The sequence below is a fragment of the Anneissia japonica genome, unplaced genomic scaffold (genome assembly GCF_011630105.1).
Source record: "Anneissia japonica isolate Jap-2015-1 unplaced genomic scaffold, ASM1163010v1 scaffold288057_len103349_cov133, whole genome shotgun sequence".
Classification (NCBI taxonomy): Eukaryota; Metazoa; Echinodermata; class Crinoidea; order Comatulida; family Comatulidae; genus Anneissia; species Anneissia japonica.
The window spans coordinates 18,482-34,636 of NW_022691552.1; the positions used below are offsets into that span (position 1 = coordinate 18,482).

General features: G+C 33.6%; 2 protein-coding genes and 1 long non-coding RNA gene across 3 annotated transcripts; 1 reads left to right on the forward strand and 2 right to left on the reverse strand.

Annotated features, from left to right (window-relative positions):
* Positions 1 to 352: 352 nt before the first annotated feature.
* LOC117100056 lies at positions 353 to 6,014 on the reverse strand. The gene is made up of 7 exons (XM_033239604.1): positions 5,914 to 6,014; positions 5,461 to 5,742; positions 4,864 to 4,944; positions 4,538 to 4,745; positions 3,071 to 3,127; positions 2,187 to 2,489; positions 353 to 1,998 (listed from the first exon to the last, which is right to left on the reverse strand). Exons 1-7 carry the CDS (start codon positions 5,953 to 5,955, stop codon positions 1,715 to 1,717), a joined length of 1,257 nt encoding a protein of 418 aa, XP_033095495.1. The 5' UTR covers positions 5,956 to 6,014; the 3' UTR covers positions 353 to 1,714.
* LOC117100057 lies at positions 1,990 to 3,069 on the forward strand. The gene is made up of 2 exons (XR_004444063.1): positions 1,990 to 2,111; positions 2,915 to 3,069. It is a non-coding gene; the product is annotated as an uncharacterized LOC117100057 (long non-coding RNA).
* Positions 6,015 to 6,110: 96 nt separating the features above from the next.
* Positions 6,111 to 15,452, reverse strand: LOC117100063. The gene is made up of 13 exons (XM_033239614.1): positions 15,319 to 15,452; positions 15,019 to 15,126; positions 14,178 to 14,279; positions 11,210 to 11,884; positions 10,073 to 10,238; positions 9,484 to 9,587; positions 8,608 to 8,705; positions 8,405 to 8,447; positions 7,821 to 8,062; positions 7,632 to 7,685; positions 6,584 to 6,826; positions 6,184 to 6,375; positions 6,111 to 6,128 (listed from the first exon to the last, which is right to left on the reverse strand). The coding sequence occupies exons 4-13, from the start codon at positions 11,289 to 11,291 to the stop codon at positions 6,111 to 6,113; spliced, it is 1,242 nt and encodes a 413-aa protein (XP_033095505.1). The 5' UTR covers positions 11,292 to 11,884; positions 14,178 to 14,279; positions 15,019 to 15,126; positions 15,319 to 15,452.
* Positions 15,453 to 16,155: the final 703 nt, after the last annotated feature.

The following is a 16,155-nucleotide window of genomic DNA, read 5'->3' on the forward strand; positions in this document are numbered from 1 at the left end:
ATATTGGGGGATATATCCCCATATTGGGGGATATATCCCCCATCTCCCGGGATCTTCGCCTATGATTGTAGCATCTTTTCTCCACTATTATTATCAACATCATCATCATCAACATTATCAACATCAACATCAATCTATTCTATTGATTTATTTATACATTGTGAATCATTGTGTTTGTGTGCGGCTTTAAGAATAATATACTTTGGTATTCGATAATTGATAATCCCGTGCGCCTTGCTTTTTGTATTTTAGTTAGGTATTAGCCCTCTTGAATTTTCAGTCCAGTCCAATTGTTCTCCACAGTTAAAAAAGATATAATTTTTTTAGAAAACAGGATCCAAAGACGTGCAACTAAAATTCCCAAATGTATGAACATTTTATTTATGAAAAACGTCTTATAGCATTTAACTACTTCAAGAGCAAAAAAAACCATAAGGACTTATTCGAGAACTATAAAATCTTAAATGGAAAAGAGATAGAATATAGATAGAGATTTGTTTTTTCACTTTGCAGCTGGTTCGGTTACAAAAAGGGTCAGAGTTGAAAATTTAAAAATGCACTTCCTGCCAACGTTGTGGAAGCTAAAAGAAGACACCAGAAGACGAGAGGTACTATTGGAAACGGCCCACCAGCCCTCAACGCCACTTCAAGTCTTCAATAAATTTAGTGGCGTTACGGTGAGTATCTGTCCTGGCTGTATTGGTCAGAGATATTTACAGATTTACATACTTGATACAAAAATTGAAATTTCTTAAATAAAAATTATGTACATCATATTTTGCAATTTTATGCTATAACATCATGACTATCACCACAGACGTCGCCGTCGTCATTCGTAAAGATAAACAATAAATAATATTTTATTTGGATTATCTTTTACATTTTTAATATGTTTTTATCAAACCCCTTTGTACGTCAAAAGTCTTTAAAATATTAGGCTATACATAAAGACATAATACACTTTTAAATTTCAGTAAGAGTGTTACAGTACCTACTAATAAATGTATATATAGTATAATAGTATTAATATACATAATACACGTGCAAAAACTATACAGGCCTTATTAATGTATAAAATATATACAGTACATATTTACATATTTTGTTCAACATTTTAAACGGTATAATTACAGATGTTGATATAGATTAATTTCCCCTTATAATATTTAAAAAAAATTAATTTACAGTAAAACCTCGAATTAATCTAGAGAAAAATACCATCTCGAATTAAGCACCCCCTCCCTCACCTCGAAAAGCGGTATCAAGATAGCATGGGCTCCTTTTCAAGATTGTAGGCCGACATTACATAACTGAATTCCAGAAAAACTACATAAATTTAAGACATGCTTGGTTTATACAGTAGTTTACGTTACTTAATTAAGGTTAGGACACTCCATATGATACAGAGTGATTTTACAGTGGCCCTTTACTGTTGTATAATAGTAGTTCCCAAAATTTATACAGGATTCATTTTGAAAAGAAGCTCCCCGTCCCTCTTTATTTTGCGAAAACAGCCTAGATAAGAAGCCCATCTCAAAATGAAGCTTATCTCAAAAAGTAACCCATCCAAAGTTTGCAAAAGAAAAGAAAAAAAAAAGAAAAGCAGTAGAATCCCAGGGCTTTTATATGAAGTTGTATGGTATGGCACGGTACATTTTATTGAACACAATTGAGTTTCATGTTTATTCTTTTAAATGTGTACTCCCATTCATTTTTACTGATATTTTTCTTGATAGTAATTATTGAGTTTTTCTTTTGTGTCTTGTTTTCCGAAAGCTTCAAGATTGTTATTCATCTTTTCAAGGTGGTTTTCTTGCGGTTCCTGGTTTTCACGCCACATGACCAACATTTCTAAAATGGTGTCTACAATAGGTGGTGGAAAACTCATCTCAATTTGTTGTATTTCATGATCCTCGAGACCAATGTTGATGCCAAATGCTCTCCAGTCAACGCCAAGTTTCTTGGCAACGAATAGCAAGTCAACATCAGCCAAGTATCCTGGAATAAAGAATATAGTGTCATCTTATTAGTGGTATTATGCAATGTTTGGTAGAAATACAAATAGCAACAGAATTACGTCTCATGATAAATTATAACTCTTTGATTCAATCGTAAGTTGTAACAATTTCTATACAGAAATTATTATGCAATATTAATTCAATCTTATACCTCTCACTACAACTCACCTTCATGTTTGGCTAAAGGCGGAATTTCGTCTCCGAGATCACCACTGAATAATTCCCCAGCTAGTCTCTTGTAGCCATGTTGCCTCAAAGCAGTGCACAACATTTTCAGTTGGTGCGTTTCATTTTTGACATTTTCTCTCCAATACTTCATCATATTAGCGATAGCTTTTTGTGAGTTCAGCTGTTCTTCAGTCCAAAACCCTTTAACTCTAGCCCATGAAACACCTAAACGGACACCAAAACCTTTCCAGCTATAGTTCATTTCCTCAGATACAGTCGCAATTATGGCGTCATCTACAAAACCTAAAGTAACCATGACAAAATTGAAGCATCATATCATATAGAAATGTACCATTACTAGGCAGTACACTCAAGAATCAATGCTTGCAAAATAAGTACCATAATTAGTTTATATGAATTTGCCTTCAAACCTGTAGGTCTATTTTAACATTCTGCCAACTTACCTTTGTGTTCATTTATTGTTGTGATCAACATACATTTTACTCTAGGACAGACATTTGTACGTTTTTGCTTTTTCAAACTTTTTGCGCTACTATAACTGTGTCTATCTAAAATGATATTACAAAAGCCAGCTGTCGAAAGGTTTCTATTTAAAATAAATATTATTGAGAATGTGTTATTATCTTATGCATAGAGTTCCATTTTTCAAACTTTAGTTTGACATTTTATTCACATTCTTGATTTTTTTTCTCTTGTTACCTGTGCAGTTCTTAATTGGCCGGTATCAGTGGTGCCTTGATTATTCACCTGTTGGCCTTTTTTCGGAACCGGCAGCTTTAGCTCATTGTAAGTGTATTGTATATTTGCTAGTGTGAGGTAATGTATAAATTAATAAACTAAATTAATAAATAAACAGTATTTACCTTGTTTTAGCATGTCATCTTTGTCTGTGTGCTGTCGTTCGTGAGCGCTGAGCTGGACTGGAAAAAATAATTTTATACAAATATTGACTGCTCATGAGGGGAATGGTGAAATGTATTGCCCAGAGATGATGTGCAGATCCGTAGCCAATAAGATAGGCTACGGTCTCCACATCACTAAGGGGCTATATGTCACCGTTCCCCGTATATTGAGCAGTCTGTATTTGGTTTATATACCTCATACATAGATTCTACGAGACTACGAGAAGAAAATAGTACACACCAAGCAGTCCATTTAATATACCATAAGTATATATTATATCATATTATATAAGCCCCTATTAAGTGTATCAATAGAAGCCTACATTTCCGCGACAGCGATATTACTTCTTTCTTTCTTTGTCAAATTATTAACCTTGTTTATTGGGATAATTGAAGATCGATTTTTTGTGTTTTTTTAAACAAATCGGTCAAAATCTTTATTTTTTTTTATCAATATCTTTATTTTTTTCTCAATACTGATTAATACTAAGCTAAAATTATTTAGCCTCATTCAGTTGTTTACAAAATAAATTGTACCAACCCATACCTGGATGGTATGAATAAAATGTTAAGTCCACTCAAATGCAGCTGGGATTAAGTGAGAAAGAACAAACGCTAATTTTCAGGTAGCTCAAAAGCTGTTAGGTAATAAGCCCTCCCATCAAGCTATACCCCCTTTCACACAGGGGCGGATCCAGCAGGGGAGCCACGGGGTCCCGTCTCCCCATCCCCGTGATTCCTACCGAAAAAAAGAGAAAAAATTAAGATTTAAACAGAAGAAAGAGGGGAAAAAAGGAAGTGTACCTATGAGTTCAGTGGCGGATCCATCAGTGGGCGAAATGAGAGCGAAATGAGATTATTTAACCACTCACTAATTTTGAATTTTCTATTGATTGATGAAGAATACAACGCATATCCCAGATGCAGAAATTTTTCAACGATTTCATAAATCAGTATGGAAAAAAGGCCAAAAGACGGAGACCTAAGACGGAGTTTTCAGCCATTATTACAGAATATAGCACTCAGGTTTTTAGAACAGCTTTCCATGATCAGTGGTGTAACGCCTATGCACTCACGTGTGACGGTCTGCTGGGCCACTGATCCCAAGGGGCACCTTTGGTATCCCTACCCATGGACCAGTAGGCCTAGTGACCTCGCTCTACTCTGGGCCAAAAAGGGTTTGTTGATGCGTAACAGCACAATTATGTCTCTGACATCGACCCAACCATGGGACTGAAGTGGATATGGACTACCTATGGCACACCCCCACCCCACATCAGAACTGACAAGATCAGCAATTTCACTTTTCTATATTTTTGCAGGTTTGTTTTCTCTAACCATTTATTCTGCTTTTGTCCTGTTCTATGGTCTTGCAAAGTGTATAGACACTAGACAATGCTATATCCGCTATACAAGTGCACGATTTACCTTGTTTTTGCACGTCATCTTCAAATAGTCGGCGGTAGCGCGTCACTTCCATCCCATTGCTTCCACATGGCAACACATCCATGTCAAATTGGCGCACAATATGCATGTGAGCATCCATACAATCGCAAGCAATGTACCTTGTTAATTCCACGCCCCTTGCACCGCTCTGACAAAATATCTTTAGTTCTGCTTCGAGGAATATCAACACCTGTAGCAAATAGAAAACTGATCGTAAATCTACTGACGTCAATGACATGATTAATACATTATAACATAAAAAACTTGATTTCCTTAAGTGTTTCAAGCAATTGAAGGTAGTACAGTACCTTCTTACACACTATCGGCGAAGGTTCCTCTTCCCGGGTAAGCTGAGCAGCATTGAAGATTTTTCGTCTGATGATTGTTGTCTGCAAAACGAAAATAAGCCTCCGTCTTAAACAATTTTCAATAATGTGTCAGACATAATATATGATAATGGTGTTGTTTATTAAAATGATAATGATGATGGCGGTGGTATTGGTACAAATTACGACGATGATGATGATGATAATGATGATAATAATAACGATGATGGATGATAATGATAATGATGGTTGCAATTATTAATATGTAGAAGCATATGTACAAAGAACAGAAGAATATTCAACAGAATTGCAAGGAATATATAACAAAACTAATACTAACATTATTTAAATTATGATTAATGTATCAATTACCTGTATTGCATTTTATTCTTAAAAAAAATTAAAATTAAAGTATCAATTACCGGTATTGCATTTTATTGTTAAAATAAAAAGACATGGCAAATTTTGAATATAACAATGCATAATTTACCATTATGAATAAACTTGTCATTTATATTCAAATTAATGTAAGTACCGTTAAGCGGCAGAGAAAAAATAATCTTAAATTGCACTAATTACCTTAAACATACGACGATGCTTGATTGAGGCTACGCTTAAAACCACGAGGTGAAGTTCATCGATACTCAACTCCACGTGCTCATAAGATAATGTAGGCTCATCGTCTTTTACTTGGAATCTCTCAATGAACTTAGTTACTCCCCGCTGGAAAAGATCATCAGGTAGATAGCGACCAAAATCATGAAAGATAGAAACTGCCCGAATCCTGTAATCCTTATTTTGTGTGGCATCTATTCGTTTAGGCTGCAAGCGTGAAAGAACGTAGAAAAGACGTTCACCACCCTTAAAAACAGGAAACACTGTACGTCAAAAATTGTCAAAAATAGAAAAAGAACATTTTAAATAAAATTAATGTCTGCACTATGCTGAATATATTTTGCTTTTATCAATTGATGAGATAAAGCATATCCTATTAGGACAAAGAGAAAACAGGATATATTGAAAAAAAAATACCATTGTAATTTTTTTCTCACACACCAGCCCAAACTTCTGCATGAGAGATACAAAGAAGTCGAACGTTTCATCAGAAAAATTGAACTCCTTCCATAGGTGTCTTAACAGATGCTCCTCTAGGATCCCCTTGTCCAATCTCCTCCAGGCTTCTATGTGCTTTGGTTTCTGAAATTTAATAATTTTAGCTCAAAATCCTGCTATGCTTTTATATTAGCCTACAAAAATATATCGGGAATAAATAAATGTAAAATTGTGTAAAGTTGAGCTTACCATTAACTTTGGATCAATAACGGTGATTATTGTTTTAAGCATGTCGACTAATTGCATCACATCCAAAACAATAATATTCCTTAAGGCTTCGTCATCAGGAAAGTAAAGAATCTCACCAAGGTCGTGTAAATACTCAAGCAGCACCCTTTGAGCATCTTGTTTGACCCCACAACGCTCAACCAAAGCAATCACCTGATGAAGAAAAAGCTTGCACCGATTAACACCAAGTTTAATGGTTTCTACATGTGTAGAAGACTATAAATACAAATGACAGAGGTTAAAGCAATGGCAATAACAGCTGAAATTCCTTTTATGCAGAAAAAAATTCCTGGATTTTTCAGGATGATTGGGAGTATGATTCAGAGTTTAAAAATTAAAGAATGTTGAATAGATGCATTACCTCTTTGGTTGGTAAATAGATATGTTCCACTTTCAACTTCTGGATTTCTTGTTGAACAAGCAGCCATTTCAAAGGCAGTTTCCTAACCATCCTCTTTGCAAACTTTAAAATCTGGTTCATAATTTTAAAAGCATTGCTCCTTGCGAACGGTAAGCTGTTCTCAATAGCAAAGAAACTTGACACCATTGTTTCATAAGGTTTCCCTTCCAATGCTTTCCGAATTTTATTGAATATTTCTTCGGCCTGAAATTAAGCGTAAATATTAATCATCAGACATAAATGTGAAAAAGCATTGACAACAAGATCAATTACGTCCACTGCAGGAACGAAAGCAACGTAAAAAGCAAGATAATGATGGCAATGTGTAAGTGGTCATGTTCATTGATTTTCAGTGGATTGGATTGGATTTATTCGGTGTAAACACCAAGAATAGCCCAGGAAGACTTATTTCCAGTGGGGTCCTTCTGGTGGTGATTGGGCAGTACACCGGGAGACAATCCGAAGGGTACTGTGTTCTTTTACATGCACATATGGGCCATAATGCACACGGGACCAACAGCCTAAACGTCTCATCCGAAAGACAATGCGCTTATGAAACTTGTATTTCAGCCCTCTAGCTGAAGCACAAGAAGAGGCAGCGATGGGAATTGAACCAGGAACCTAGAGATCTTCATGGTTCAGCACACACACAGTGGCTACCACCAGAAAGGATTAGTCATGTAATTCAAATATTTGTAAAAAAAAAAAAAAAAAAAAAAATTAAAATTTGTCATTTTGCGTCTTAGCTTCCGTCTCCCTTTTGTCATCAGGCATTTATATGATTCATGTGTTTTATATTTGTGTGGCAATATCAATTTGTTATTGTAGTCACATTTTGAATATATCGTCATATAAAAAAATGCTTCATGGTTATATACTTGTACACATTTAATTTATGCGGTATAACTTATTACCTTCTATTTTTATTGTGGTATATTTATGATATTTACGGTACTTTATACTGTTTTATTTTTTACTTGATGTATGGGTGTATAACATAGTTGTTTACCTTTCTTTTCTGTTCCTCTTCATTCCCTTCGAGGCTGCCTAGGTGAGTACCTGTCTCTTATACACATCTAGATGAAGAAAATGATTTACAATCTATTTTTTTGACTATTGAAAACTCATTTAAATACCTAATAATTATTTTTGTAACCTAATAATAACTATAATTTATTATTTGATGTATAGAATTTACTCGTTGCATAACATGATATATCGGCTGGCCCCCGAAATCCCAGATGCTCATAATGAAATCGTTGCCAGATTTTTGCCATTCTTGCGTCGCATCTCCCCTTGTGAACTTGAGTTCTTTTATTCGCTCCTGGACTTTAGTGGCGATGGTTTCGGGGACCTCTTCCATCGAATGGGTATGTGTCTGCTCTTTGGTATCTGATTCCATTTTCGGGTTTCTGGCGTCAAAATTCGATGATGATTGTCCTTATAGAAGATGCAGAATAAAAATTAAATTTCATATTTCAAAACCAAGACATAGTGGGGGTTTCCACTGACCCTACAAGGTTTTGGTAGTACTTGATTTCAGAATTGGTATAGTGCAGTGTCAGTGGGTCAGTGGGGGAGTTTTTTTTCAATTGTTCCAAGTTCCAAATTAGGTGTTCCATGTGGTATTCTTTTGGAAATGTTCCTTCAATACTTGTTCCATGAGCAACCATATCAATTATGTTGTTAATAGAGGTGTGATGGCCCTCCGTATGAAATGCTAATAAATATAATATATTTATTTGATCAATTCCTTATGAAATGTAAACACGAGCACCTTACCCTGGTTATCTTTCGTCTCGGCTTTAGCTGGTGATAACACGCTCTTGAAATAATTGTAAACAAAAAGAAATAAGAAATTAACCATTATATACATTAGCTGGATTTTATCCATTATTTGTCATTATTAGTAGCATTAAATATTTCACTATTAACCAAATTAAATGCTCATGAATATCACCAAAATGATAGTGTGTAAATCTTACTTCTCTTGTTACTTCTACATTCTTGTCCGTTTCTTTTTCTAATATTTTTTTCGCTATGGAATCTGCCATTTTTGCTTCATACATGTCATTGGCACCAGCTGTTCAGAGATAAATAATTTCGTTAGTTAAATAATTGATTTTAGACTGATCTCTCTGTGAATGCTGATCTGCATATTTACTGACCATTTACAATAATCCCAACTGCGCACAGAAATGACTTATAGCAGGGGTGGGCATAAAAATTGGTCGGAGGGCCAAAGGGAATTTCTGAATTAACACCGAGGGCCACACCCAAAATTTGATATTTCCAGTCCGCTTCTAAAAACAACCAAGCACTGCTTTTACACCACTTTATTTTCAGTTTTAATATTACTTTTTACATATGATCGGTGTCGGGCTGTAAAAAACAAGGTGTTTTCTAGCCAATATTGCTTGGCGGGCCGCACACATAAGGTTTTTATGTTATATTCGCGGGGCTGCAATAAAATCGCTGTTGGGCCGCATGCGGCCCGCAGATCGCACTTTGCTCACCTGTGACTTATAGGATAGGTACAAGGAAGTTTTCACATTTAGTGAAAGCAGTTAGGTGCACTGGAAATTATTTGGAATCCCCTCCTTGACGTCGGGTTTCAATCCTTCACTGTGCATTTAGTTTGTGTCCTTGAGCAAGGCACTTTATTTACATTGCTTCAATCTACCCAGCTGTATCAGTTGGGTATTAGAAAATTGGTTGACCAGGGCCCCAGCTGAACATCCCGCTTTCATCCGTTTCACGCTTTTTGAATATTGGGACAAGTTACAGTACATGAGCCATGTGGCTCGGTATGGATTTATATTACTTGTATAAAAAGTATAAAAGTGTTTTGCTTTACTTACAATGATCAGGAGGTGCTTCCTTCCAATTCAATTCATCGTGTATTTCATGGGTACACACCTTTGTGTTGGCAATTGCGTCTGTAATACTCTCATTTGGATCAAAACTAAAGCAAAATAAAATGATTAATCTAAAGATATTGCTACTACAGAAAGCATAATATAGATACACATTACTGTACAGAATGTACATATTTAAATTAATATATAAATAAATGTGTGGAAATGGATTGATATTAATGAATGATACATTCATTTAAGTTGTCGATTATTGAATTTAATACAAGGGATATTTGAATTACAGGTTAATTAAAAATCATTACTGAAGGCTTCAAATAATTCAACTGGTTAACTAAATGTAGTGAAAGCTAACACTGAATATATTTAGCTTACGTATTCCTTAAAAATAAATAAATGTGTGGAAATAGATTGAAATTAATGAATGATACATTCATTTAAGTTGTCGATTATTGAATTTAATACAAAGAATATTTGAATTACAGGTTAATTAAAAATCATTAATGAAGGCTTCAAATAATTTAACTGGTTAACTAAGTCTAGTGAAAGCTAACACTGAATATATTTAGCTTACGTATTTCTTAAAAATGACTTGATAGTAGATGTTTTTCCGACTCTCTCGAGGCCCATAAAAACTGTCCTGCCTTGATTAACCTCTGCTTCTCCCTCAGCTAGAGCATCATTAAAAGCTTTCATTGCTTCGTGCCCACGCGCCAAGATTTCCATTGGAACATTCCCCGCTTTAAGTATAAATATTTCTGATTTACACATTGAATTACCTCATGAAACTTGTTATATATGAAAAGAAACCGATAATATTATCGAGGCCTGCAATGTCGTTATTTACTAGAGAGGTCTTTAACCTATTCATTCATCTGTAGGCATACAACTTTTTCATTGCTTTAATTGTGATATTGCATTTCTTTCCCCATAACAATATTCTTATCAATGGTGCAACGATTACGTTGATCATACCCATTTGTGATTACAGATAGCAGTTTAACCCAGATAAAAGCAACTTGCAAAACAAAAAAAGAGGATTAAAAATTATTTATTCCAAAAAGAGGAGGAATAAATTACGATGGGGAACAAAAAAATATAGGCCTAGAGTATTAGTTTTATTTTCATCATTGAATAAATGTTTTACAGTATTATATTTATATTCAATGATATACTGAGTGATATTGCTATCATTCTGTGGGAATCAAGCATAAAAAACGCTGTAAAACATCACAAAGTGCAACCAACAGCCCCCTGGATCACTAATCAAAATACTGTAAATAATACCACTTAAAGATTAGGTTTCTTATTTACTGTGTTTAAACATTAAGTACTGTATGATCACATAAATGACACATAAAAAATGAATGTACATTTGGTGTTTCATTAATTTCATACTAAATATACAGTAAAGCCGTGTTATGGTATAGAACAATATAAAGTAAATGACAGCAGCACTTTTGAGACTAACAATATTTATTCTCTAGCTTTCGTCCACACAGTGGACTTCATCAGGAGACTGTGAAGTCCACTGTGTGGACGAAAGCTAGAGAATAAAGTATATATTGTTAGTCTCAAAAGTGCTGCTGTCATTTACTTTATATTGTTCTATACTAAATATACACAATGCGAAAATATACTATCAATTTCAAAATGATTTATACAAAACAAAAACAAATAAATATGAAATATGTTGGTATGAACAGCTCACTTTGTAAGAGACGCATAAGCATTTCTTTCTGTTCTTTTCTGTTTCTAGAATCGTACTTCCTACATGTGTTGTGCACATACATGTCAGCTGGAGTTTGACCACGCTGCAACTACAATCACATATCATACCTCATGAAATTAATTAATATTAATCAAGAAAAACATACTTCATGAAATTAATTAATATTAATCAAGAAAAACAATTACATTAAAGCTTCAACAAATGTTACACAAATAAAAAACAAACAACTGAATTGAATAAATTTACATATCAATTTAATTAATCTTTAATTCTACATTTGCATCTTGTAGAGATTCATGTTAACAATAAAACGCTGATGAAAATCAATAAACATTTCGCCTGAGTGTATAGGCCGAAATCCTAATATCATTAGTCACCACTACCATATCGACATTATGGTTGCCATCAATCATTTTAGTATGCTCCTTATCACCATCATTATTATCAAAATATTATTAATATTAATAATAATAATAATAGGCCATAATAATACTAATAATAATAATAATAATAATCATCTTCGTCATTTATCTACTTTACCATATTTTTTATCTTGGCATCTGCTCCATTCGTTAATAAATAACGTGTTGCATCTGTGTGATCTCGGTATGAATGGTTAGCTCCTAACAACTTGTGAAGTGGAGTATTGCCGTCCTGTAACACAATTGAAAACAGTGTTAATCAGAATAGGCCTATGTCTGTCTCTTATACACATCTAGATGTGTATAAGGACACAGTCAACACCTCTGTAAACAAGAAAAATGATGCCATCTAAAACATTACAGTTAAAATTTAGGTAAATATAACCAACTTGTACTTTGTATAAAATACATTTTTCATTACAATTTTCATTCAATAAAATAATGTAAAAGTACTATCATGTTACTAAAAATATCCTTTATGATGATTATTCCATTCTATTCAATTTATTTTATTGCTGCATTTTTTCATCATAAGAAATTAGGCTAAACAAAAAAAGTTATTGTGTTGGCTACAACCAATCGAACCAAAATGTTCGAAAATTGAGGGTCATCATTTTATTTTATTTTATTACTTATTACAATGAAAAATATATTCAATGAGTTAAGAAATGTGGAATAAGCTTATCTTGCAACGGTAGGCGATGCAACAGTGTTATGCGATTATTTTACTCTTCAATATAGATTTTAAAATCGTGTTTGTTGTATTTTTAATATATTTTCTACTTTTTAGGCATAAACACATTATCGGTCAAAAAAAAAAAAAGAATTTTTTTAATGCCATTATCACACAGCATTTAGGCTACATGGGGAAATGCACTGATAATAATGCTACTACTATAGATAATAACACGAATACTAATAGATGTGTTTATTTATAAATCATATAATACCAAAATACTGATATATTATAGAGAAATAAAAAATATGACAATGGCAGTAACAACAGTAATGATAATAATAATGACAAAACAAACTTCATTTATAATAAAGTTTATTTTGGTCAATAATGCGTACTGTAATAAAATTAAAATAATAAAGTTTATGCTCGTATGTGTTTTTACGCATAAGTTTAACCTTCGTATATTATAATATAAAACTACACTGATTGTTTTATATGGTAAGTCAATCACTCTCTACTGTACTGCAATATTCAACCTGTTGTTGTAGCGGTCGTCGATTGTTTTGATCACTACACATTAGTTGTGCGTATGCCGATTGTGCTGCAGTACGCACCAACGCTAATCAAGTTAATTGTATTACATCAGTGTGTTTACATCAGACGACGATGTGTTTTGAATGATAAACTCGCCTGTGTCATGAGTAGGCCTAATTATTAACATACTGGTAAGCATCTGTCAAAAAATACAACCGTACATTGACAGCTCAAACAGGGCTGTAGCCACAGAAATTAAAGTGGTCAGGTTGCAAGCGAAGCAAGCAAATGAGGCTGGAGGCCAGGGGGGCGACGAAGGGCTCACGTGAGGCATTCCAGCGGCCTATTCTATTTTGACAATTAACTAACAGACCAATTTACATGATGTTCTGTAATAGTACCTTTAAAAATATTTTATATAAAAATATGTTTTAAACTATTATTAGAACTATGATGAAGCTAAACAATAACACTTTGAATTCAAAACAGACAGGTTTATTCAGGAGAAAAATTGTTAATTTTTGTTATTTTAGTATTTTGCTTTTTGACAATGACAAAATCTAAGATTCGATCTCAACTGAAGAAAAAAGTGCATCCTAAATGCATGCTAGATGCATGCTAATGCTTAATTAATTATAAAACTTATACTAAAAAGAAGAAAATATTATATAAACTATCATTAAAAGTTTACCCTAAATTTCAGACTTGTGGTTCCTGAATTATGTCAAGGAGGTAGTAGGTTGAGTCTAATAAATACCGTAGTAAACATACAGTGGAATTTAACCTTTCTTCCTATTCAAATCCTAATAAATTAACTAAAGTTTGTCAAAAAAGTGTCCAGGTTGAAACCTTGCTGTATTTTTTAACTGTTTTCTGTACAGCCTTTTTAATTGTTCATGCTGACTTAGGCTAGACTACATAGCCCGGCCTACATACATATGTAGAAATAGGCCTATGTAATGCAAAATGTAATCATCATATTGTGTGTACAATACTAATAGAAACAAAATCAATTCCAAAAATGGCTGAAAAAAGCTGATAAACACGCTTTTTACTTATTATGAGTGATTCAGAAACATTCATCTTGGCTATCACAACATGGACGCCCTATGTCAAGAAATTTTGATTCAGAATCATTAATGTGCTTGGCTTTCACTCAACGGTGAACATTAATAAAAGTAATAAATACACAGTATTTTACAACCATAATTATATTTAATATTAAATATTTAGTTATAATTTTATGAGTAATTTATTAATTACATAATGACGATTTGTCATTCAGTGTTTATGTGTTGTTTCCTATACGTACCATGTCTTGCCTATTCACATTGCCTGCAGAAATCCTGAGTGCTGCTCTCAGTTGTTGAGTGTAGCCGAGTGCAGCAATGTGATGTAGAATACAACGACCGAACTACACAATGAACAAGGAATATGAAAACAGAGAATATACAACACATCATCTCTTCAAAAAAATATATTTTAGGTCATTATACTTTTTATTGATTTTTTCTATAAAAATGTAGATTTATATTCAGTGCACATTGACAACTCGAACGAGTCTAAACATGAATGTGAATTTTCTATTTAAAGCTGTTTTTCAGCAAATTTTATTGGTTCGTGGGCGATTCAGAATCATTCATTTGTTTGGCTTTCAATCAACATGGACGCCCTATGTTTTGTACAAGTTAAAATCACCACCTCCTAAAAAATATTTTTTTAGTTTATGTATTTTTTTTCGAATTTCTTATTGAAAGTTTAATTACTATAATCAGTGATCAATACAGATCAAAACAAGATCAAACATGACTATGATTGTTTTATGTAAAACTGATTTTTCAGTAATTTTCAACACCTTTATTTTGGTTGTGAGCTGCTTCTCTTCTCATTCAAGGCGCAATGACTGTATATTTGCACGACCACCGTGCGGGAAATTTCAACAATAAACAATCAACATTGATCGTAAAATACAATAAAATATCATTTTTATAGTGTGGATGATGATTAAATTATGTTTTAAATGTAATAAGTTGTTGTTGTTAGGTTAGGTAAGAATTGATGTAGAGTGGTGTATGGTATGTTGTGTATAGATGCTGTGTTGTTGTATTTTGTGTGTTGATGTCGTAATTGTAATGATACATAATTCTACTCACCGAGTGCACGTAGTCCACAGTTTCTACCGTCGCTGATTTTAAACTCTCACTGATGACATCACGTGGTGAGCTGTAGAACACAATCGGATATAATAACGGGCAGCCGTACTACGAAAACAACAAAATATGATGATAACAAAACACATTCAACTATCACACATACACAAAATATCACATATAAACACAACTTAATCACATCATAATTACATTAAATAATCACAATCAATTAAATATTTAAATTTTAGGCGCTGATGCACTTTAGTAGTGTAACACTTCTATCTTCAAAAATTGTCTTTTTACCTACTGTGCGCTCCTAACAATATCTTACAATTCCTTTTCATCCAGTTCTCTCACTAATTACACCAGTTTTTAGCATTTTATTACTAAAAACAACGTTCTTTCCCAGCGATTCATGATGGTAGCGACTCGCGATGTTTGTTTATAAATAAGTAATTGCCAGGTTGTTATCCAATTTTAAGGACAGCTCTCTTCGTTGCCAGGTTTTTTTTTCATTTTGTTAATTAAAGCGATGCCTTTTCATAAATTGTTATTTGTATTTTTATCTGTATTTTTATATCGTTGTTCTGGTACAGTACAATATTAATAATGACATATTACATTTAGGGACAATTCAGCTATTACATACTGAAGCTGTATTCACATCGAATTCCCATCAGAAATTGTTTTTGTGTGATCGATGCTTTTAAGACCATATTTTAGTCAACAACCGTCACAGCTCTCAACAATCTTCAACAAGCAACAAGGATTTGCCCAGGGGTGGCGCCAGCGGGGGGGGGGGCCTCCGTCGGGGAGAGCTGTCCCCCACCCCCGTCGGGGAGAAGAAGCACAATTCGTCGCTCTCTGCCCTGTTGACGGTAATTAGTATGACCGCAATTGAGCAAACAATAGGCCTAATTATCACACATAGCACCTTTATTACATTTGACCCAAAAATTATTACACTTAAAACCGTTATTACATTTAGACCCAAAAATGATTGCACATAGGACCTTTATTACATTTAGACCCAAAACATATTAAACTTAGAACCTTTATTACATTTAGACCCTAAAATTATTACACATAGGAACTGTAGGCCCTATTACATTTAGACCCAAAAATTATTACAATCAATCA